This window comes from Drosophila biarmipes, chromosome 2L (genome assembly GCF_025231255.1).
Source record: "Drosophila biarmipes strain raj3 chromosome 2L, RU_DBia_V1.1, whole genome shotgun sequence".
In the NCBI taxonomy this organism is placed as follows: Eukaryota; Metazoa; Arthropoda; class Insecta; order Diptera; family Drosophilidae; genus Drosophila; species Drosophila biarmipes.
In genome coordinates, this window is record NC_066612.1 from 10,339,962 (window position 1) to 10,363,155 (window position 23,194).

The 23,194-nt window shown below is 43.7% G+C and overlaps 6 protein-coding genes across 8 annotated transcripts; 2 read left to right on the forward strand and 4 right to left on the reverse strand.

Moving 5' to 3' along the window:
• Positions 1-4,848: 4,848 nt before the first annotated feature.
• LOC108032756 (DNA mismatch repair protein spellchecker 1) lies at positions 4,849-8,386 on the reverse strand. The gene is made up of 6 exons (XM_017106749.3): positions 8,262-8,386; positions 8,152-8,201; positions 7,309-8,093; positions 6,149-7,236; positions 5,859-6,091; positions 4,849-5,792 (listed from the first exon to the last, which is right to left on the reverse strand). Exons 1-6 carry the CDS (start codon positions 8,308-8,310, stop codon positions 5,244-5,246), a joined length of 2,754 nt encoding a protein of 917 aa, XP_016962238.1. The 5' UTR covers positions 8,311-8,386; the 3' UTR covers positions 4,849-5,243.
• A 752-nt stretch (positions 8,387-9,138) lies between these two features.
• LOC108032789 (polypeptide N-acetylgalactosaminyltransferase 35A) lies at positions 9,139-11,320 on the reverse strand. The gene has a single exon (XM_017106794.3). The coding sequence runs from the start codon at positions 11,163-11,165 to the stop codon at positions 9,258-9,260; it is 1,908 nt and encodes a 635-aa protein (XP_016962283.1). The 5' UTR covers positions 11,166-11,320; the 3' UTR covers positions 9,139-9,257.
• A 525-nt stretch (positions 11,321-11,845) lies between these two features.
• On the reverse strand, positions 11,846-16,470 carry LOC108032652 (ras-related protein Rab-14). Of its 3 annotated transcripts, none has more exons than XM_017106608.3 (5): positions 16,172-16,470; positions 13,282-13,395; positions 13,040-13,220; positions 12,799-12,981; positions 11,846-12,606 (listed from the first exon to the last, which is right to left on the reverse strand). In XM_017106608.3, exons 2-5 carry the CDS (start codon positions 13,385-13,387, stop codon positions 12,429-12,431), a joined length of 648 nt encoding a protein of 215 aa, XP_016962097.1. In that variant the 5' UTR covers positions 13,388-13,395; positions 16,172-16,470; the 3' UTR covers positions 11,846-12,428. The 3 variants fall into 3 exon arrangements, with proteins under 3 accessions (XP_016962097.1, XP_016962096.1, XP_050741594.1); XM_017106607.3 differs by lacking the exon at positions 16,172-16,470 and adding an exon at positions 13,455-13,717; XM_050885637.1 differs by lacking the exon at positions 16,172-16,470 and adding an exon at positions 13,510-13,716.
• Positions 16,471-17,054: 584 nt separating this feature from the next.
• Positions 17,055-19,486, forward strand: LOC108032651 (nucleolar protein 10). The gene is made up of 3 exons (XM_017106606.3): positions 17,055-17,208; positions 17,268-18,391; positions 18,451-19,486. The coding sequence occupies exons 1-3, from the start codon at positions 17,143-17,145 to the stop codon at positions 19,430-19,432; spliced, it is 2,172 nt and encodes a 723-aa protein (XP_016962095.1). The 5' UTR covers positions 17,055-17,142; the 3' UTR covers positions 19,433-19,486.
• On the reverse strand, positions 19,444-19,944 carry LOC108032653 (uncharacterized). The gene is made up of 2 exons (XM_017106610.3): positions 19,685-19,944; positions 19,444-19,622 (listed from the first exon to the last, which is right to left on the reverse strand). The coding sequence occupies exons 1-2, from the start codon at positions 19,875-19,877 to the stop codon at positions 19,525-19,527; spliced, it is 291 nt and encodes a 96-aa protein (XP_016962099.1). The 5' UTR covers positions 19,878-19,944; the 3' UTR covers positions 19,444-19,524.
• A 534-nt stretch (positions 19,945-20,478) lies between these two features.
• On the forward strand, positions 20,479-22,950 carry LOC108032377 (defense protein l(2)34Fc). The gene is made up of 2 exons (XM_044094524.2): positions 20,479-20,584; positions 22,321-22,950. The coding sequence occupies exon 2, from the start codon at positions 22,323-22,325 to the stop codon at positions 22,800-22,802; it is 480 nt and encodes a 159-aa protein (XP_043950459.1). The 5' UTR covers positions 20,479-20,584; positions 22,321-22,322; the 3' UTR covers positions 22,803-22,950.
• The last annotated feature ends 244 nt before the right edge of the window (positions 22,951-23,194 follow it).

A 23,194-nucleotide genomic window follows, 5' to 3' on the forward strand; every position in this document is an offset into this window, starting at 1 on the left:
CTGCTTAAAAATTATTCATGAAAACGTCTTTATAAGGCCGGGACATGATATTTGATTCATAATTCAGGCCTCTTTATGTAAAACGCGATAGCGTGGTCAAGGTGTTTTACAGGGAAATCTCATTTAGATGCCGAGACATAACAAATGGCTATAAATTTGAATTTAAATATTTTAACGAACTTTGTGCCTAATCAGAGCTTGTAATAGATTAAAATTAATTGCACATTTAAACGAAAATAATTTAATTGCTTCTCCAACTATTTTATTTTTATGCATTGCAAGGGAGACACTGCTTTTATAAATTTTAAACTACCATTTAAATATTAATGATCAAACATTTTAAAGATATGTTTCAGTGCTCCATAAAAATAACTTAATTTTATGGCATCCGAAAATGTTTTCCTCAAAACCGACTGATTCCCATCATTATTTAATTTCCCTGTATGGGCAAGTGAAGAGTAATTGCATAACTAAATGCTTACCCTCATGGGCGATTTCTTTTTTTTTTTAGCTTGACTGGCTAAATTGAAAACAAGTACTGAAAGGGCGGTTCAGAAAGCGGAGTAAAAGGCGCAGAGCCCATGGTGCAACCCATCGATTATGCTACATGCTATAGGCGGCACATCTTGTGAGTGATATAAATGGCTTCATAAAATTTTGTAACCATAATTTAGGCAATGGAACCAGTGAGCGAACGCACCAGATGAGAGGAGTAAATTGTTTTATCAGTGGATTAAAATGGCGCTCCCCCCGTGGTACCCAGTAATCAGTAGTACCCCCAGTATGAAGACAATGTTTATGGGGGGAGGGAGCGAGTGCCGGCAGCAAAGTAGGGCCCATTAAGGCGATACATTATAATTAGGGGGCACCAGGAGGGTCGACTACCAGCCGCAGCTGCCAGCGGAAATTGTAGATAAGATTGTAAGACAGCAACTAAGTATAAGTGTGGATCGTATGCGAACATAACATGATAACATCATCAATAGCCCGGCCACTCACAGCGCCTATGCAATTATTTAAATTATATGCACGCCAGCGTTTCTGTTCGTTTAAAATGAAATTAGTGCTATGTAGTCTTCTCTCCCCGGTTACACCTTAAAGCCCATAATCAGTCTCTTCGCTGCAGTGCATCCAGCCAGGCAAACCCGTCCGTCTCCATAATTTGTTATGTTTCTCCGCCGATCATTCGGGCCAACACCATGGCTTTGACTCCGACTTTGGCGGCTCTGCTAATCATTTTTTGATATGGCCACTAATAATAGACGTTGGTGCGGGCACTGTGTCTCACTCGTTTTGGGGGGCATCCGTCCATCTGCCACGTTATTGCTTGAAAGATAAGATTTTAATGATTTTCCCTTTTCACTGCCTGTTATAACTATAATTGATTGGCCGTGCTGCCAGCGAAATTGGGGACCAAGAGCGAGGCTGTTGTGCAAGGTGTCAGAGTGGATAAATGGGATACAAACACGAGACAAACTGGAAAGGTGTTTTCAGTAATAACATAAATGGGAGTTAACGTCGAACCCTCTATATGTTTAAAACCCCAGAGCTAAAATTATATTGCTCACAGTTTCATAAAGGCATTATGCGGATTACACTCTTAAATTCTTAAGTACATTGAAAATAAAATAATATATCACCATTTCATTAATCTGTTATAAGTTTATTTTGCCTTTGCCTACTTTTTTTACATAATTTTAAGCTATTTACTAATATTTTACTATAAGATGCTATACGGAGGAACCGAACCCTGTTAGATTTGACATTGAAAGGATCTCTTCCGGGTAAAAGCTGCCACCTTTCACATCAATTATCATAAACAACTCAAAAAGCTTTCTCAAAAAACCTGTACCAACGTGGCTCATATATAATCAAGCGCAATCATAAAGCCAAACTACTATGCACATAATCATTTTGCCCCCGATCAGGCCCCAACCGCCGCCAACCTACGTTCCATCATTAAGTCGAACAGACAATTTGTCAAGTGAAACAAGAAAATTTGCATAAAAAACTAACAAACAACTAACATTAGACACACCAAAAATTTGCATGTCTGACCGACTGAAGTTGGCCAACGGATCCAGCAACAACAGTCGCCGCCAACAGGACGGGCTACCAGCAACAAATAACAATTTTCCACAAGCAAACTGGCCCGTGGTGTGACAGTCATGGGCACATGAATAAGATACAAAAAATAGGTGGGCCCAGGGTGAATAGAAAATTTCAAATCAGGACATAGGACAGGTAAATAAATACATTTTATAAAATATATTTATTTATTTTGAAATGAAAAATGAAAATAATAAATTTAAAATATAAATATGCAATTGGGGGAGGTAAAATTTGAAATATTTTAACCCCACAAAAGTTGGTTTTTTAGAAAATTTGATTTTATAAAAGCAACTTTTTCTAATGAAGCAACAGTGCGTACATTTAAGTAAATGCGCACACTCCAAGAAATTTTTTTAAAAATTGTATAAGTATGCTATTGGTGAGTTAAATACCAAGATAGAGAAGGGTGATCCAACAAATGTAAACGGACATTTTAAACAATTTTTTTTTTAAATGGTTCTTAAAGTTCTTTTTTAAATGGATTTTGTACATATATTTTTATGAATTATATTAAAATGTATACCATTTTTATTCGATTAATGGATGCCTTAAGCACATTTTTCTTGACCATGGCTGTGGCCAGCAGAGCTGGTAGCACAGAAGCAGCAGACGAAGTGCAATTACCAAAAGCGCGCCACCGAGCCAAGCAGATATCAAAGGAGATCGGCAAAAGAGGCGAGTAAGCCTCGTTGCTGCTGCCTTTCCGCCTTGGTTGTGGCCAAACAACATGTGCGTTTGTGTCCGCAACGATTAAGTAAAAACAATTTACACGCCTGCCTGCCAGAAAACGAGGGGTCGGCGGTGAAGAAGGCAGGAGCTGGAAAATGAAGCGCTAGAGATGAGCATCAGGGAACCACTTGAACATCAGTTAAACGAGATGGGGTTTAAATTGGTGGCTAAAGAGCAGGAAAATTAATGTATGACTTTTATTATGTATTAAGAAAATTATTCAAAATTAGGATCAAAACATATTTTGATTTTTCCTATAAGTGGTACTCATTTTTCTTCATCCTAATAAGTAGGCAACACCTAAACTCATTTCTTCAAAACATTTTCAACAAAAAATCTACATAAATGAAATAAAACCTATATATTCACTCCTCTAAACTGTATATATTAAATCTTAGAAAAATCTTTAAAATAAATCAAAATATATTTTTAAAGAAGATTGTATGGGTTATCTATTGTTTTGTGTTAATCCTACTGCATTTCTAAGTGCCATCTCTAAGCCGGATCGGTCCTTGTCTCTAAGCCATGGCGTTAATATGCGTCGCTCCGGCTTAGCTTGTTGGCCACGTTACGAGGTTTCACCTTGTTGCTGCTCCTGCCCCTGCCCCCGCTGCAGCTGTTGTTGTCCGCATGTTAGTGCTTCCTTTTTGGCATCGGCAACATGTCAATTATATCGTATCAAATTAATAATTGTACGCGTCGCGTCGCATCGGACGTCTTCGCCCCATTCACCCAAATGAAGATGGCTTTAAAGGCGCAGCAGCAGGAGCAGGAGCTGCAGCTGGAAGTGGGGATGGGGGTTGGAGATGAAGCCGGATCGGAGAGGCTGCCTCGTTGGCTGGCTCTGGCTGCTTGCCACTAATCGTGGCAGACAAGCATGCCGAACTGGCCGCAAATGCAATATATTTAAAGTTGCCTGTCAATTTTGGATGCTGTTAAGCGTTGCTAACACGCCATGTTTGTTGAGTATGCGATATCAAATTGAATGTGTGCACAGCCACGGGCAGGGGAATATATCAGGGCGAAGCAATAATGTCGTGTCGCAGATTTCCAGAAGCTCTAATTGGCAGAATCTAGCTAAAGGGTGCGTTGGTTAATTTTACAGCCTCTTTGAAGATAATATTGCTTTCTATTTTTGTGTGTTTTTGCAAGTGGTCTATGCTAGTAAACACATTTACTAATTTATTCTAAACAATGCAATGCGATTGCTTTTCTAGGATTTAAAATAGGAAAACTAATATCACCTAGAGATGATAATAAAGGCAACGTATCTTTCTCTGCGTTACAAACACCTAAAAAAATTACATAATACGCTAGATAAATAGCACTTTGGGTTTCGAATAGAAGTTCATTACAAAAAGATTTTTCTGGAATTAAAAAATATTCGATATAAAATAGTTATCTTTTCCTGAGCCTAAATATAAATTTGAGAATTACAAGCTGTTAAGAATGTAAATAAAATGTTTAATTATTTCTTAATAATTTACTTATAGTCAGGCGATAAAAGGCATTCCAGTAATCGACCATTTTAGCTATATTTTTGAATCGCAGCACAAGAGGCAGCGCGAAACTGGTTTAGGCCTTTCGTAGAGCTGTTGTCATTTAGTTGTCTCGGAGTAAAAAAGGTAAGAAAAATCAAAGCCGAAACGGTAATTATCTTTTGACAGCACTTAAGTTGAATTTGGTAGTGACAGTCGCGCTAAAGATCGGGCCAACGGAACGGCGGCGCTTTGGGCCAAGTGACAGCTGAGGTTAAAACCCGGCCGATTAAATTGACAGTTTGTCAGGCTCGTATTTTGCAGTTGGCGCTATGTTAAAAAGCGTGTTCAACGTGACTTGGCACGGAGGCGAAGAAATAGCGCTATTTGTAACACACAAATCACCGTGTTTCCAAATCGTGTGACGGTTGTGGAACATGAATTATATTAATGTCTCGCTGGACGATGATTCATTCTTCAACGCATAACCCCATAATACAAATATTATTAACATTAAAAACCGATCCGATCATGGTTTATATACATATGCGAATGTATGTACTTATAATGGCGATTATTTATTAAAATATATGTGGTAAGAGGTTTTTTTTCTGCAAGTACAACCATATCCTTTTTTTTTAGTTAATCACTTATATATTACATTTTCATGGTAAGATGGAAGAAATATTAAATTAATAAAGTCTCTTTTACAAGTAATTGTTTATAAATCCTTGATAAGACTTGCAAATGGAACAACAATGTGGTTTGTAACCAAAGAAAAAATAAAGATCCAAAATTGAAATTAAAAAGGTAATTCTCCGCACATTTTAAGTTAAGTAAAAAGGAAAATGTATTCGAAAAAAATAAAGTTACTGCCTCCGTAAGTAATACTGCCCGTTTAAAAATCTAAACCCTACCTCCCTTCTAAGCCTCACTAGTGGCCAACACGGATTTGAAGTAATCACTGTCCAACTGCTCAATGTCCTTCGTAAACTGCGTTACCAACGTAGTTAAGTCCTCCACGTTGATATCCACGTTATTCCCGGCTGTCGACAGCTGTTGTATGGCCACTTGAATCTTCTCCAGCAGTGCCTTGTCCTCCTTTTTCTGCTTGTCCGCATGTTCGTCCTCGAACTCATTATACACCTCTTGCGCGTTCTGGACGACATGCTCAGGAAAATTGGCTAATCGCGCCACCTGAATGCCGAAGCTCTTCTCCATGACGCCTGGACGCACTTGATAGAGCAGCGTAAAGTTATCCGCATCCGCCACTGCAGCCATATGACAGTTCTTAACAGTGGGCAGTGACTCCGCCAGCTTTGTTATCTCATGGAAATGCGTGGCGAACAGGGTGAAGCACTTGGTCTCCTTGGCCAGGTGTTCAGCGATTGACCAGGCGATGCCACAACCCTCGTAGGTTGAAGTGCCACGACCCAGTTCATCAATGATTACCAAAGATTTTTCCGTAGCAGTCTAGAAAAAGGGGAATGCTTATATAGTAAATATTATTTGGATGATTATAGATGTGGCTACACTTACCCTTATTATCCCTGAAGTTTCAATCATCTCCACCATAAATGTGCTCAAACCTTTGATGATGTTATCACTGGCTCCCACTCTGCCCAGGATGGAGTCTACCATGCTGATTGTGGCCAGGCTGCAGGGTACAAAAGCGCCGACATGGGCCATCAGGACAGCGGTTCCCACAGAGCGAATGTAGGTGCTCTTTCCGCCCATGTTAGGTCCAGTGATGATAAACATGTTGCATTTCTCTGAACAAAAATGCACATATTACATTGAATTTAAATTTGATCTCCTTTATACCTTACCCTTTTTAAAGTCTACGCTGTTGGCTATGAAGCTGACATGCTCCTGCAGCTCCAAGCAAGGATGACGCACGTCCTCAAGAACCAATTCCCGGGCACCTTCCTCCAGCATTTTCGGTCGCACGTAGGGAGTGGGAGCACTGCGGGCGGCGATTGCAAAGCTGACCAAACAGTCAAGTTGGGCAAGCTCATTGTTGAGAGAAGTGAGTGGCGCAGCATATCCCACAGCCACCTGAATAATCTCCTCCACAATGGATAGTTGCTGCTCCTCGTAGCGGGTGCGACAACTGGCAAATTCATCGGCATAACCCTCCAACTTATCGGAGGTGAAGCGAACACCGCCCTTGATGACATCCACAATACGGTAGTTCTTGTTCTTGCGCAGCACGGAGTCATCCTTCACAGTAATGCGGAAATGGTGCCCCAACTTGGCCACATTTTCTAGCTTCACCTGATTCTTGCCATCCAAATCCAACTCTTCGCTGCACTTGACCTGTAGCCGTTCCATTTTCGAATAGAGCTCTGTCATGGTCTCCTGCAGCTCCATCAGTCGACTGTCGAACGATGCCTTCACCAGGTACTCGCCCCTTTCGATGGCCTCAAAGTCAACCACCTGCTCGACCATCTGCTTAAGACCAGTCAGATCTTCCAGGAAGCTTTTAAAAGGCGCACAGATGACACTCTCTATTGTGGAGTTATCCAGCTCTAGCAGAACTTTTAAAATCTTAGGCGTTCGCAGGATAACCTGGTAGATGCGGAACAGATCCTGCAAATTAGCTTTGCGTCGCATCAGCTTCTTGGTCAACATCAGGATATCCGGGATGCGCTTCAGATAATCCAGGCTGAGAGTTTCCATGGTATCTGGCGATTCGAGCAGGCACTGGACTATATTGTGACGATCATTGAGGATATCCCGGCTTCGCAGTGGCTGCTTAACCCACTGACCCATCAGCCTGTGACCCTGCGGTGTACGGCAATGGTCCAGGACGCCCAGGATGCTCTGCCAGCGGTACGAGGGCATGGAAGGATGGGTTCCCGGCTTGGGCATGATGTTCAGCGCAGCCACGGCAGCGGAGTCCAAGTGAACAAAGCTTTAAGAAAATGTATACATAAGATTGTGCTTAATTAGCAAATATAAATAATAAACTTCATTCCACACTCACCGCTTCAAATCCAATTGCTTGATCTCGTAGTGCCCCAGATTGCCGGCGTCGTTAACCAAGTCCAGGTACTTGATGGCCGACTTGAGGGCGTTGGAGGCCAGCTGAAGTTGGAGCTCCTTCAAGCCGGTGGCGTCCTCCTGTTGTCCCTTGGCGAAGCGCAACAGGCGGTTGAGATCCTGCAGCAAATCATTTGCACTACTCTTCTTTGGCACCGTGATCATCACGCCATTCCTCTCAAGCAGCGTCTTCACAGCAGCATAATCGCCCTCTAGACTAGGCAGCAGGCACTCCTTTGGTCCGAGTAGCACCACGGTGGCCTCCAGTTCGGTGAAGAAGTCATCGTCGAGGAACTCGAGCAGCTGGAACTTGCAATCGTTCTGCTCCACGCTGGCCACGCCCACCCGCCGCTGGCCACCACCCTCCAGTTTGACCAGGAGCGAGATGATGCTGTTGCCCACCAGGACCTCCTTGTTGGCGAACAGGATGTCCTCGAACTGCAGCAGATTGCCGGGCGAGCCGCGGTACTCTATTTCCCAGTCAGTGGACTTCTTGACATACACCTCCACGCGCAGGTTCCGCACCAGGAGCAGCTCGCGTACGGCCAGCTCGAAGTTGCCCTTGGACATGGACACGAACTGGAGCGTCTCCTTTTTGTCCTCCGGCAGCAGGGCGCCAATGTAGGCCGTGGATTTGTACACGATTTTGGCCACCAGTTCGCAGTCATCGCTGCCATGGACCGTGTAGCAGTCGGAGTGGTCGAAGAAACGCACTGTGGTCGCGGGTTTCTGCAAAGTTGCGGCGTAGAATGCAGTTTAACCAGGTCTATAAACAATTAGCACTCACCTCGCACAGTTTTGCATGGAATTTGATGAAATTGCGACGCGCATTTGTGTCTATAAAAGGCACTTAAGTTAGGATAGCCATACATTTATTATTATTCCTTACGTTCTTACCTAAGTGTAGCGTTGGCTCCTGTCGGCTGTCGGTTGCTTTGGCCTGCATGGTTCGGCTTTTAAAATTGCTTATAAAAATCACGCAAATTGGCGCCTGTTTTTAGCATAAATACAGTGTGGCCGTTGATGGCGTCAAGGGAAATACCTTAAAATACTAAATACCAAAAATTACTGAAAATATATCATGGAAAACTTATACACTCAGAAAAAAGTTAGATACTTAATGAATTGTTTTCAACAAAAAGTAAATAGAATTTTGTATATTAAAAATGGGAAAAAGATGCTTTTTATTTAAAATAAAGAGTTCCCATTAAATACAAATACTTTCTCAAAAACCCGTTACCCTAAAAATTAGTTAAAATTACTTCTAAGGCATTTGAAAATTTTGAAACCATATAACAGATACACGTTTTTATAGTTAATTGGAAAACAATTCATATGTACTAAAAATAGGGAATGATAAAAACGCGTTTAAAAATGCAATATTTTTCAAAATATCCAGTTTTTTAACATTTATTTTTAACAGAAATCAAATATGCCTTTCTGAGATGTGTTTTAAATGATAATTATCTATAAGATATGTTTGAAATGAATTTATAAACTACGCTTAAACCAAACTCGGACGTGACAAAACAAGTTTTCTTCACAAATATTAATTTGCTTCAGCTTATTTTGATGATCTGATCATGATTCATAATGCGAGCTTTAACATATTTAAATATGTTTTAAATTTATTTAAATATGTTAAAGCTCGCATTATGAATCATGATCAGATCATCAAAATAAGCTGAAGCAAATTAATATTTGTGAAGAAAACTTGTTTTGTCACGTCCGAGTTTGGTTTAAGAGACCTCCTACTTCCGGGGTACCAATCATATTTTGTTTTCTACCTTTTATTAAAAAATTTCATGGAAAATACTGGCTATTTAAACATAATACACTTTGCCCTAAACAGATATCAGTCTAATATTGCGATACGCCAGCAGAACAACCCGCTCACAGCGCCTTGTCCGATTTGATTGCTTTCTTGGCCTTTTCCTCCTCCTCCTTAGTCTTCTTCAGCTGCACAATGTCCCAGGAACCACCGGCTCCGCCCGCCTTGGAGCAGAGATCCAAGCTGATGAGGGCGCCCGCCGCAGGAGCAGCTGCCCGCAGACAGGTTCCCTTCGCCATGTTGTAGACGGGGCTGTTGGCGTTGCGAGTGTGCCGCCACTGCTGGTCGCCCAGCATCTCGTGGCACTTGTTCACCGTGACCTGGGCATCCCCAGAGGCCTCCAGGCAGAGCAGCTTGTCCAGCACGATCTCAGCCTTGTCAGTCTCGTACCACTGCTGGTTGGGCGCCCTGCGACAGGGCTGCAGTTGCAGGGAGCTGCCCTTCTTCCAGAAGCCCTTCACTTTGGGTGCCACCACGGCGGCGCAGAGTTCCGTTTCCGCCAGTCGCAGCTGGTAGATGTCCACATAGTTCCGCTTTCGCGAGTGCCAGGGCTGGAACATTGGTGCTGCCGCCGATTTCTTGGACTCCTCGCCCGGCACATGCAGCTCTGGGTAGACGTTCTTTAGATACCAGGCAAAATCCCGGCACTGCAGACGCTCCCGCAGCTTGAGCCGATCACTGATGTCTCCGTAGTCATAGGATCTGGGCACCTTCTCGTGCTTCAGATAGTAGTCCTTGTACTGATCCATCCAGACGTGAGCCAATCGCAGCGAGTTCTTCAGCATGGTGTTGGCTCCATCTGGCGAGGTGTAAGGACGGCGCTTCCGGAATATGTGGCCCACTCGCGAGCAGGGAACAATCTTGATAGCGCCACCACACTGCCAGGCGCGGAAGGATATCTCTATGTTCTCCCCGCCCCAAATATCCATGGCCATGTCGTACTCGCCTAGGTGCTGGAAGTACTTCCTGTTCACCGCAAACAGACCGCCGGCCATGGTGGGGGAGCGGAAGGGTCCACGAAAGTCCTCCGGCACCTTGAGCGTACCCTCGGGCAGATTCTCCCAGCGGAAGTGCAGGCCCCAGTTGAAGCCTCCGCGCACCAGCGGACTGGGTGTGTACTCAAAGGTGTCGGCGTTGATCAGATCGATGACGGGCACGGCCAGGGTAGCGTTCTCAGCCTTGATGAGGCGCAGCAGCGGCTCCAGCCACTGCTGATTGACCTCGATGTGCGAGTCCAGGAATACAAGCACATCGCCGACCGCCTCGCGGGCTCCTATCACCCGGGATCGAATGAGACCCTCGCGCTGCTTGTTCTTGATGTACCGCAGGTTGTCGTACCTCAGGCGGGCGCGTAGATCGCCGTGCAGATGGAACTCCAGTTCGGGCAGGTCGCTGTGATCATCCACCAGGATAATCTCCCGCAGGAGGTAGCTGGGCGTGCGCTCCAGCACCGTCTTAATGGACCGCATCAGGGTCATCTTGTGCTCGTTGTAGAAACACATGACTATCGAGGCCTGGGGAAGGTTCTCCGACTCCGAGGTCTCCTGGCGGTCGCAGACCTTGTGCCGGGTGTCGGGAATCTGCCGGAAGAGCCCTATATTGTTGGACACCAGGGCGTTGAAGGCGTGGTGCTTGTAGCCAATGTCCCGGATATACTTGTCCTGCTTGTTGCGCACCACGCCCAACAGCTCCAGTTGCTCGGGATCGCTGGGGGCATTGGCTGCCCCAGGGGATTCCCTAGCCGCAGTGGTGTTTTTGGCCTCGTTGGGTGTGCATCCGACGGTGACCCTGGCCTGGTAGCTCAGCTCCGCCCGAGCAGTGGCGTTCCTCTCCTCGATCCTCCAGCCCGCCGAGCGGATGGAGCTCCTCAGGCTGTGCGAGTAGAAGAGGAGCGCCAGCAACCAAACGGCCGCCACCAGAAGGGTGCCCAGGCCACAGGACTTGCAGAGGAGGCGCTTGATTTGCATCATGGATCGAGATTCGCTGACGTTGGCCCTTGGCTGGCTGGTTAGACTGCTATTTCGTCACTTTCATGGTATAAACGGAATAAATTAAAAGCGACGACTCAGCTGCGGGCGATGGCACCAGGGCTGACAGGGGCGCTTCTTTCCCGCCAAATCTGGCTTGTTTTTAGCCGGCTTGAGCGGGTTTTAGCCAAGCTAAGAATACCCATACCCGCCAGAACATAGGAGTTATTTACTTAATTTTCTAAAGTTTTATAATTTAAGGAACAGAAAAAAATCATAGGAACTTTAGAACTAAATGTCTTTGAATCCATTTAAAATACAAATGAAATAACGAGAAAAAGCTTTTTATGAATTGTCAGCACTGTGCTGTTATGCGCAAGTCAAAGTTAAGGGTATTCCTTAAAATGTTGCTAAAGGTATATATTTTACGTTATTTTTCAAAAAATTATACATTTATTCGAATAACCGAAAAAGCCAGTTTTCTAACTAAATTTTTTTTTACGTTAAAAGCATTATAATATATATTTGTACCTTCTAGATATCTGAATTTATTCCCGGATATTTGTGTTTTTCGCTGAACTCACATATTTTTACCCAAATATTACCATTAAATTAAGATAAATAAACCATTAAATAAAGATATTACCATCGCATAACTTAAAAACGTTTGATTAACAAGCTCGTTTCTATTGGTAGGGGCTTTATAAATACCGTTTTTATTATTTCCTATTGCATTATGCCATTAATACATCGTAATATTCATATAACATTGATCGTTTTCTGCCTTCCTTGCTCGCGACTACAACAAATACTCAACAAAATGTGATTGATAAAAGGAGATACAAAATTCATATATATACAGGGATACGACTAACAGAAAACGTGGTCTATCGAGCGTATTTAGCTATGTTCTGGGGCCAAACGAGTGTTGGTGCTTAGAATAGAGCGATAAACTTTTCGAAATTTCATAGTCAAAACTTTGGTTCCTCTAACGATACGTGAGAAATATTCGCACTAACCAACAAACGTGTCCAATTTGTAATATTTACGCTTAATCGATATTATATATGTTGAAGGGGAGGGCTTTTATATTTTCTTTTCCTTTTTTGTGGCTGCTGTCGCTGTTGCTGGCTCACACATTAATGCCTAATCGAATCATTGAACTACATACATTGGTTTTAGCTTGGGCTTCGGTAGATTACGAGTCGGCTAAAAATAAAACTTGATTTGTATATCTAGGGTTGTGTAAAGTTAGGGTGCATGCATCTAGCACGAGCACTGATCCTTGACGCCCGTGGCCTCGCTGCTCAGCGAGGTTCGCGAGGGCTGCGAGGGCCGGTGCTGAACGCCGGATTCAGAGGCGTTGAGGTCGAGCCGACCCTCCTGGATGTTCTGGTAAATCTTGCGAGCGGTCTCGAGGAAAGCCTCCTCCACATTCTGGCCACTGCGGTGGGGGAGATTACAATTAGTATATATCTTAACAAAAAGGTCTTCTTCTCAATTATAAATTATACATTTTATAATTGAAACAGTAAACCTTAAATGGAGAATAGTTTAAGGCTCCTTTACGGTATTTAAGCAGTTAAATATTCGTGTTTGGTAGCTTTATAGAACAAGCCTGGCACTGTATACTCACGTCATAGCACTAGCTTCGAGAAACATGAGGCCGTTCTCGTCGGCAAACTCCTTGGCCTCCTCGTAGGTCACCTCGCGAGTGCTCTCCAGATCCGACTTATTGCCAATGAGAAAGATCACAGTGCTGGGGTTGGTGAGATTGCGAGTGTCGGTGAGCCAGCTGCTCAAGTGATTGTATGTGGAGCTGAAATCACCAGGGTTTAGGTTTAAGCACAGAAAAGGGATTACTTTCACTGGCTCACCGTCTGGTAATGTCGTAGACCATCAAGGCACCGGCTGCTCCGCGGTAATAGGAGCGTGTGACCGCCCGGAAGCGCTCTTGGCCCGCTGTGTCCCAGATCTGCAGCTTGATCTTTTTGTCGTCCACCTCGATGATGCGTGTGCCGAACTCCACGCCAATGGTGTGTGGGCAGTTGGCCATGACTGAAGTGTAAATGGAAATGATTAGGTCTCGGTTGGATCTCTCTGTGGGCTAGGTACTCACATTTCTTCTCGGTGAACTGGTGGAGCAGACAGGACTTGCCCACGCCCATGTCGCCAATGATGATGTACTTGAAGATGTAGTTGTAATTGTACGGCGCTGCAGTCATGTTGGGACCTAAAGAAACACCAAAACTATTAGTTATATTTTGTAGACTTCACCAGGCGATTTCCCACATTTTTCAATGATATAGTCTAGGCGCTCGTGCAGCTTGTTCACCACACTGCGCACCTTGCTCATCCTGACTTCCGCGGGACTGAACTCCGACCCAAGCAATTGGTTCTCTATCACTGTGTCAGGTGCTCATTTGAATGTCCAACCGCAGGCGTTTGCTTATCAACAAACCGAGGCGCTGCATTAATTTGTTCTGCGTCGGCTCCACATTTTGTTCCCCTTTTTCGAACTGGCCCCGATACTGCTGCTTAAGGCATGCTCTTGTTTGAACAGCCGACCGGGTTTGTTTATTTGCCAACTGGAGCCCTCAAAAAAAAATAAAAGAGCCAACTGATGTTTTAAGAGTGGCGGGTAAAAACCCTCCACACCACTTGACTTTGGCTTTTCGGCGTAACAATATCGCTCGAAAGCCTTTGATTCGCACCGCAGTCGAGCGGAGCTTGGGAGTGTGAAGCCCGAACCCTTCGGGCAGGTCGAAAGGGTTTGATCGCAAGGTCGGCTGGAAATCGTGGGAATTTAAGTGCTGGAAGCGGATAGCGAATGCAGTAATTTCATTCACTGGGTTGGCACCTAATTGATTATTCCACAATTGTAAGTACTTGTTGACTATAAGGTAAATTGATGGGAGAATTGCATTTTTGCTTTCTATCTGTTCTTGGAATCTAGGGAATACCTAAGAAAAGGTATTTTAGCTAAATACTACATGCATTTATTTAGTAAAACCTCCGAAAATCATCGTTTACCAAAAAAGGTCGATAGACCTTTGCTTGTAAAAGGTAAAAATCAACAACTTACATGAATATTTTATGAATATATACCGATTTTGAAACTTCTCTGAGTAAGTTTCTGCCTCATACTTATACACCTTTGCTTGTAAAAGGTAAAAATCAACAATTTACATGAAAATTATATGAATATATACTGATTTTGAAAATCCTCTGAGTAAGTTTCTGCCTCATAAAAGGTAAAAATCAACAATTTACATGAAAATTATATGAATATATACTGATTTTGAAAATCCTCTGAGTAAGTTTCTGCCTCATAAAAGGTAAAAATCAACAATTTACATGAAAATTATATGAATATATACTGATTTTGAAACTTCTCTGAGTAAGTTTCTGCCTCATACTTATAGACCTTTGCTTGTAAAAGGTAAAAATCAACAATTTACTTGAAAATTATATGAATATATACTGATTTTGAAACTCCTCTGAGTAAGTTTCTGCTTCATCCTATACACCTTTGCTTGTAAAAGGTAAAAATCAACAATTTACATGAAAATTATATGAATATATACTGATTTTGAAACTTCTCTGAGTAAGTTTCTGCCTCGTAAAAGGTAAAAATCAACAATTTACATGAAAATTATATGAATATATACCGATTTTGAAACTTCTCTGAGTAAGTTTTTGCCTCATTCTATACACCTTTGCTTGTAAAAGGTAAAAATCAATTTATATTCATATAAACTGATTTTGAAACTTCTCTGAGTAAGTTTCTGCCTCACACTTATCCTAACCCTTGATAAGGCTAACATATTAGGTTCCCATCTTGTCAAAGAAGCAATTCCGCAAATAAAAAACCAATTTAATCTATTACAATATGAGTTCTTATCACGTTTCATTGCTTGTCAAACTGCCGAGAAAGTATCAGTTTTATAGACTCTCCGGCGGGCAATTGAGATTAAACAGTGGGTCTCGGTCTCGAGCCTTATCAGTCAAGCGCCAAAGGCCACACATCAGTGGAGCAATCAATGGAGGCGAAATCCCCGGGCTTGCACACACACATTCGCGGATTGCGTTGCATGGCAGTGGATCAGCTGGCCCTCCTCGTAAGGGACACACAAAGGCGCTCCCATTACAGGGCAAAAAAGGAAACTAGATAGATAGAACAAAGCTTCGCACAACCGTAACTCAGATACCCTTTTTTCAGATATATATTTCTACTCATAACACCCTTTCAATTTGCTTTGTTTTTATAATATTAATTAGTTTTTAAATGTAGCAAAAGCCATTTTGAGGAAACATACAATAACTAGGCTAGCGTAAAAACCCTTTAAAAAGCGATAGAGCAAAACAAAACAAAATAACTTGGATATATATATAAAATATGATAATGAGTTCTTAGAAAAATTTCTAATGGATAAGAACATTCCATTGAAGCTACTCTTTATTTGGTCGGCAGCTTGATTTTAAGACGAAAGTGGTGTTATTTTGGATTAAATATAAATCAAATTCAAAACATTTGCTTTGGGGTATTCTTTAAATTAATAATGGGACATTTACAGGGTATCAAATAAATATTAATAACTAAAAGAGCTTTGTCTGAGGGATATCACACGGCTTTATTTAAGACTGGTTTTCTAATAAAAATAACAATCAGATCTCAAACCATCCCCTGATAACTGGTAATTTCTACGTCGCATTACCCACTTTTCTGAGTGTCAAACTAAAGATGAAAACCGAAGTGCCCTGCGGTAGGGTATCAAGCATTCAGGGGGTGTTCACAACAACAACAATGTGTGGAGAGAGGGGCGGGCGGGGGCTGGCCAACGACAACAACAAGAGAGAGCGAGAGCACGGGGGAAAGTTTGCGAGCAGGAGCACCCAGCGCTGCAGTGCGTCACCCTTCTGCAGATGGTTTTCCATTTCCACTTCCATGTCGGGTAACTTAGTCGTAATTGGCTTAAGGAAAACGACTAAAAGCGAATATTACTCACCGTTTTAGCTCACTTTAGTGCACCTTAGGGAGCGGAGGGAGGGCGGAATGTAGGGCGGTTACGCTGAGCGGGGGGTCGGGGGGCTGCCCGTGTGTGTGTGTGCGTGTTGTTGTTTTCTTGGGCGGATTCGAATTGCGACTTTCTGGCAATGCGGCAATGCAGACTGCAGCTCAGTCACACACACTGGCCTCGTGCGAAAGGAGCTATTATTGCAATTATTTTGAATTTGCAGCTCGATTTGCATGCAAATCAGTACACTCTCTTCGCTCTTTGTTTTGCTTCGGATTCGGGGGTCACACTGCGCAACGGTGGAAAGTACCAGATTCACTACCTCAGATATACCAAACGAAATGCGGTCTTACTAAGGTTGTGCGGGTGGGTGACATCGCTAAGGTGGTTTCGATTACTTTTTGTAATCTGTTATACTGCGTTGAAATTGAACATGAATTGAAATTCTTAGTTTGTTTATGGAAATAATAAACATATTTAGGCAAATCTTTGGGATATGGGAGTATACCTCTACTGTATACAACAATTATGAAGTATACTTTCTAAATTAATCCTTTTTAAAGACCTATTAAAGTTTAAGTATTCATTAAACATTCAACATTAAGCCAACAAATTCCGAACCGACATTTCAATACTCACTTTAAATTAATTTACTTGCTTACTATATAAGCGCCGCTTTGTACTTTAGTTAAATATTTCAGTACTTAGTTTAAATTAATTTACTTGCTTACTATATAAGTGCCGCTTTATACTTTATTAAATTATTTTATTTTTCGAAATTATAACAGTGAGCAAGGACTTGATTGGAAACTATCGATAGTATCCCGGTTTTTTTTTCAGAGTGACCGCTTATACTATTTTTGGTATATTTGAATATTTCCGAGAGACCACTGTAGACCGCACGTGTTGCGGGTTTGGTTTGTTTATGTTGTAGGCGAGCAGCTTCACAAATTACGGCCAAAATGTTCGTAAACGAAGTCAACGATGTGAAGATCTACAACCTGAGCGCCGGCAAGTCGGTGCCGGATGTGAGTACCGGGATAACCACCCTTGCAAAGCACATTAACCCAGAACATACCCGTTGCAGTGGCTCACGGACCGGCGCAAGCGGTCGCAGCTGAAGAAGAAGGCCGACTCGCGGCGCCAGATCGAGCTCATCCAGGACTTCGAGATGCCCGGCGTGTGCACCAGCATCCGGATGAGCCCCGACCAGCAGTACATCCTGGCCACCGGCACCTACAAGCCGCGCGTCAAGTGCTTCGAGGTGTCCAACCTGTCCATCAAATTCGAGCGCTGCTTCGACTCCGAGGTGACCACCTTCGAGGTGATCAGCGACGACTACAGCAAGATGGTGTTCCTGCAGTGCGACCGCTACGTGGAGATCCATGCGGCCCACGGGCGGCACTACAGGCTGAGGATTCCGCGATTCGGGCGGGACATGAAGTACCACAAGCCCAGCTGCGACATGTTCATCGTGGGCGTGGGCAGGGACATTTACCGGCTCAACTTGGAGCGCGGACAGTTCCTGCAACCCTTCGAAACGGACGGCAGCTGCCTGAACGCCTGCGAAGTGAATCCCGAGCACCATCTCCTGGTGGCGGGCACCAAAGAGGGCACAGTGGAGGCCTGGGATCCGCGGACAAAGCAGCGCTGCTCCACCCTGGACGTGGCCATGAAGCTGCCGGGCGTCAAGGAGTTTCCCTCGGTTACGGCCCTCAAATTCCGCAATGGCTTGCACATGGGAGTGGGCACTGCTTCGGGTCATGTGCTCATCTACGACATCCGTGCCAAGCAACCGCTGCTGGTGAAGAACCATCTGAATAGGTTGCCCATCAAGCGCCTGGCCTTCAATCCTGCCCAGAATGCCGTCTACAGCTTGGACGAGGCCACGTTGAAGCTGTGGGACGAGCAGACGGGCAAGCAGATCGCCTACGTCGAGTCCACCACTTCGTTCAACGATTTCTGCACCATTCCCGACACGGGCATGTTCTTTGTGGCCCAGGAGGATGTGAAGATGATGACCTACTACGTGCCCGCCATGGGACCAGCTCCCCGCTGGTGCTCCTTCCTGGACAACCTCACCGAGGAGATCGAATCGGAGGTGGTGGAGAATGTGTACGATGACTACCAGTTCGTCACAGCCAAGGAGCTGGCGGAACTGGGCATGGAGCATCTCGTTGGCAGCAATCTGCTTAAGGGTTACATGCATGGGTAAGTCTAAAGAGGATACTAGTGGGTTGCCAAACGTCTTATCCTTTGAAATCCCCCAGATACTTTATGGACGCCAGATTGTACAACAAAGCCAAGGCTGTGGTGGAACCCTTCGCCTTTGACCGCTTCCGCAAGGACAAGATCCGACAAGAAATTGAGAGCGAGCGCAAGTCTCGCCTTCAACTCGAATCCAAGCTGCCCAAGGTCAACAAAGAGTTGGCTCTCAAGATTATGGACGAGCAGGCCAATCCCTCCAACAGCTCCAAGCAACGCAATGTGCCCAGTCTGCTGGAGGACTCGCGTTTCAAGGCCATGTTCGAGAACGCCGACTTCGCTGTTAACAAGTCTGCCGAGGAGTATCGCCTGCTGGCTCCTGTTCTGAATCGCCTGGATAAATCCAAGGCCAAGGAACTTAAGAAGCGAGTGGAAGTTGCCCATGTGGCTGAGTTGCATGCCGAAGAGGCTCAGCAGCGTGAGGAAAGCGACAACGACGAGGATCTGTTTGGCTTCGAGAAGAGCGATGGCGAGGAGAAGGATGACAGCGGCGACGAAGCGTCTTCCGACGATGACGACCGAAGGGAGTACGTCAAGGAAATGAAGCAGGCGTACAAGCAGGTGAAGCGACAGCGCGAGGAAGAGGAGGAATTGGAAGAAGAAAATGGGGAGCAGTTGCAGGATAAACCTGCCGACTCCGGCACAACACCCCACACGAATGGATACAGCCAAAACCCTACCACCAATGGCAACCGCTTCACATTGACCGCCCTGGATCAGCACCAGGGCAGCAGTCTGACACAGCAGCGCATCAAGAAGGCTAGCCTGCAGGATCGCGTGAAGGTCATGTCCCAGCTGGAGGGCCAAGTGACCAATGTGGGTCGCTCCCTCGGCAACAGGCAGATGACATTCGAGGTGAACAAGCAGAAGAAGTCGCAGTTCCATGCCAAGAAGCGCGAGGCGGAGTTGAAGAAGCATCGCGAGGAGCGCAGGAGCATTGTCAGGCCCATCAAGTCGCTGAGACTGAAGAAGGTTAATTTTAAGTAGAAATCAGTTGCTTTTAGTTCTGTACATAAATTCGTATGTTATATTAATGTTCAATTGCTAGTGAGATGAATGATGGTTAAGGGTATGTTGTATTAATCCGTTGAGATGGCCTCACTGATATCGCTAAAATCCGAGTCAAAGCCGCATTCACTGCTATCATTTTCCGATTGGATGGATTGAGTTTCTTGAGCTTTGGTTATATCAATTTGTTAGGGATAGTTGATGATCTGCCTAATGTAAAAGATGTCTTACCATTAAGGGTCGCCCTCGACGTTTGCAGATGTTCTACCAGGTGTAAAAGGGCTTGTGTTACTGGACCCGTGACAGGCTCCGGTATCTCTTCAAAGTACAGGCGGAAAAATAGCTCCGAGTTAACCAGTTCCAGAGGTTCTTCCTGTGCTCCCGTCTGCGTGCAGGCCAACACGGCCGACTGCTCTGCGCCCATTTTAGAAACTCAAATATTAATATAACCCGGAATACAAATATGATGACAGTTCTATTTGGCCTTCTTAGATTTTGGATTTTACTTAGGTAACATGATTGGTATAAAATTAGAAATAAGTATTTAAAAAAGGGTTCATTTTCGGAGCGCAACATCCCCAAAAAGGTCAAAATGTATTTACCTAAATAAAGATATTTAAAGATAAAGATAATGTTTAGGAATGCCCTTTTTTAAGTACATAAAATCATCATCTTGCTTAGGAACTTCAAGTTATACTCCAAAAATAAAAATTATCGAAACGGGTTGTAGAATAACGATCGTAGTTGACCTATAGGTATCATCCGTAAGCTTTCCATTGAACAGCTGTGACTTTTATTAGCGAATTATCAGTTGAGAGTTTCTCCCTCATCCATAAAAATTGCTAATTGCTCTGCCATTTGATTTCTCGACCAAAGCAAACACTTAGTCACTGACTTAGTCGCACTATAAATGAAGCGTTATAAATTCAATTTACAAGCTGAGCTCAGGGAGCTTTTAAATTGGCCAACTTGGGCTTACTTTCCGGCTTAAAGCTGGGCTTACAAAGTTGTCTTGGCAAAAGCTATGCGGTAATTTTGATCAGTTTTTGGTATAAATAGGAAGCTGTTTTAGAATTTTCAGCTCATTTGAGGTTTTTCTTTTGCTCCGTTTGTGCTTGTTTTAAGTGGAAGGTAAAGATGGTTGAGTAATTTATTTACTTTAAGATCCTAAACGATAACAGAAGTAGTGCTGTTCCAGTGCAAATATTATAAGGTTGAAACATGGTCCAAAAAATCCTTATAAGGAATATATCTTAGGAGTTAAAAAATACCACCAAAGTGAACTTTAAAAAATATATATATTTAACATGGTAAATTACCAATCTCATTACAATGGCAGCATTTAGAGACCGCCCGTAATAGTTTCAGAATTTTCAAGCTTCAGCAACTCTGTCCCACCAACTGGCTAATAACAATGTTTTCGAGCCATTATAGAAGTTGGCTAATTGAGGCCTCTGCCCATAGCTCGGCGCAATGACAGGCACAAAAAGTAAAAATTAAACAACTATTGAGATTTTATCTAAACAAATCTGGCAACCGGTTGGACAAAGGCCCATGAGCACACAGAAAAGGCAGAAAATATAGGTGTATATATAGAGAGGCGAGACGGTCTGTCCAAAGCTGAACTTTAGCATATTGCAAGACACATCGAGGCCTGGCTTACGGCCCGGTCTCCGCAAGGTCTCTTGGCATCCGCGGCGACAAAGGTGGAGCAGGCCGATGTCCAATCGGATCGGTACTTCACGAGACTTCGCGAGACCCCCATCCACCTTGAACCTGAAGCTGCTTCGAGGAAGTACTCGGCTCCGCCTAATTGTTCACGTTTTTCAAATTGTCACATTCATTTCAATGACAATATGTGGAAAAAAAGGAATATACTATCATAGAGTTACTCTTCTATGGAAAGGTACTGCAAACTGGTTTGGCCTCAGACACTTTTCGTTTGCGTCCGAGAAACCAGTTTGATGATTTTTTAAAAATCGGTTTAATCAACCTGCATCTTGGCCAATTTCAATATTGAACAAAGCTCTTTGTCTGTGGCTTCCTTTTTCTGCGAATCCGAAGATTTATGGGGCGAGCGTGATTGAAATGTTAAGCTAATTTCAACTCATTTGGGCACTTAAGGTGTTTTGATGGAGTTCTGGGGGTTCCTAACGCAGCTTGTTTTTGGATAAAGTTACAAACAAAGTCAAGGCTATAAGTATATATGTGTGGTTGATTGGCAGCAACTGCATAATAAACGCTGCAGTTTGTCAACCTGCATAATTGGAGCTAGTTTTCTATATGTTCGCGGCTGCCTACGCGATCGCCGTATGCAAACTTATCAGAGGAAAACTGCAGCTGGCCAAGGCCAGCGAAAAAGTCTCGCCCGAGTGGAAGTGTTAATTAATTAATTTATGGAAAACTAGCAGGGGCAATTAAAAAGCATGCTCAGAAAACGCAAAAAGGTTATCGGAAAAGTTAAACAATAACAGCAGCTTTATTGAACTTTTTTATTAAAAGCTAGAAACATTTCTTTATCTGACGTCTTAATTAAAAATAATAGTATTCAAAACAAACATTGTTGTTTATAAAGAACTTACTGATGATTATAAACAGAGTGAACAATGATATAATGTACTAGTACAGGTGTTTGATTTCTAATAGTATTTGCAAGTAAAATGGCTAGAATTGTAGTTTATTCTAATTCAAATGGGTATTTGGTTTTTTTATTGATAGTTCAAAGAAATTATTGAATATTCCCTGATGTTTCGATAATGATATATGCTATTATTCAAATGGGAAATATGGGTAATGCCTATAAGTGAATACAAATTATGATTAAAAGTAATGTAGAATTAAAAAGTAATATTAATTTTTCCCCCCAGTTATGTTCCGCCTCCTGGTAATCGCCGCCTGCCTGGCCGTCAGCGTGAACGCCTACTCCGAGGGTGCTCCGAAGGCCGCCTGCCGCGACCTGACCCCCCAGCATGGAGCCAAGCTGCAGACGGACAAGCCGCCGTACAGCATCACCGGGCCGCCCCATGTGCGCGGCGACCAGAAGCTCACCCTGACCCTGGGCGGCGAGGAGTTCCTGGGCTTCATGATCCAGGCTCGCGACGGCCAGAACCGCGTCGTCGGCCAGTTCCAGGTGGTGGATCCCAAGCACTCGCAGACGCTGGAGTGCTCCGCCAAGGACGACACCCTCACCCACCTGAAGGCCACCAAGGGCAGCCCGCTGACCAGCATCACCTTCGATTGGATCCCGCCAGCAGGCTACAAGGGCAACGTGAAGTTCATGGCCACCGTGGTGCAGACCGGCTTCGTTTACTGGGTGGGTCGCGTCACCAAGGACGTGGATGTGGAGTAGGCGGACCTTGTGATAGAGTATTTCCTTAGGAAACACTCATGATTTGTCTAAAATCCTACAAGTCTATGTTTACCATTATTGTTCCGATTAGCTTTGGAGCATAGTATTCTTTGAAAATAAAGTGAACAAAATTTCGTTGATGAAAGAAGTGTGGTTTCATGGGTCTCACCGGATTTCCTCGTGTTAGTTCGTATAAAAAGGATCATAAGAAAGGGTTTCCATTAATATGGGAAGAAAAAAAATCAAAAATACTGACACTCTGAAATTCAGTCGAACTTACCAAATGAGTATTTATACTATCTATGGTTAAAAATCTAGTTTAACTTAAACATAAAGTCAGGGAAGTTAAAGTTCTTGATGTTCAACCATATTTTCAAATCGCAACGGAAATA

Bases quoted from the DNA above. Each gene is read 5' to 3' on its own strand.
- LOC108032756 (XM_017106749.3), bottom strand. From the start codon at position 8,310: ATGCAGGCCAAAGCAACCGACAGCCGACAGGAGCCAACGCTACACTTA. The intron at 8,202-8,261 runs GTAAGAACGTAA...TGCCTTTTATAG, and splicing joins GGAGCCAACGCTACACTTAG to ACACAAATGCGCGTCGCAAT. The intron at 6,092-6,148 runs GTAAGGTATAAA...ATTTTTGTTCAG, and splicing joins CAGCGTAGACTTTAAAAAGG to AGAAATGCAACATGTTTATC.
- LOC108032789 (XM_017106794.3), bottom strand. From the start codon at position 11,165: ATGATGCAAATCAAGCGCCTCCTCTGCAAGTCCTGTGGCCTGGGCACC.
- LOC108032652 (XM_017106607.3), bottom strand. From the start codon at position 13,518: ATGAGCAAGGTGCGCAGTGTGGTGAACAAGCTGCACGAGCGCCTAGAC. The intron at 12,982-13,039 runs GTGAGCCAGTGA...TGGTGATTTCAG, and splicing joins GTCTACGACATTACCAGACG to CTCCACATACAATCACTTGA. The intron at 12,607-12,798 runs GTGAGTATACAG...CCCCCACCGCAG, and splicing joins CTCGAAGCTAGTGCTATGAC to TGGCCAGAATGTGGAGGAGG.
- LOC108032651 (XM_017106606.3), top strand. From the start codon at position 17,143: ATGTTCGTAAACGAAGTCAACGATGTGAAGATCTACAACCTGAGCGCC. The intron at 17,209-17,267 runs GTGAGTACCGGG...TACCCGTTGCAG, and splicing joins CCGGCAAGTCGGTGCCGGAT to TGGCTCACGGACCGGCGCAA. The intron at 18,392-18,450 runs GTAAGTCTAAAG...GAAATCCCCCAG, and splicing joins CTTAAGGGTTACATGCATGG to ATACTTTATGGACGCCAGAT.
- LOC108032653 (XM_017106610.3), bottom strand. From the start codon at position 19,877: ATGGGCGCAGAGCAGTCGGCCGTGTTGGCCTGCACGCAGACGGGAGCA. The intron at 19,623-19,684 runs GTAAGACATCTT...ATATAACCAAAG, and splicing joins GTCGAGGGCGACCCTTAATG to CTCAAGAAACTCAATCCATC.
- LOC108032377 (XM_044094524.2), top strand. From the start codon at position 22,323: ATGTTCCGCCTCCTGGTAATCGCCGCCTGCCTGGCCGTCAGCGTGAAC.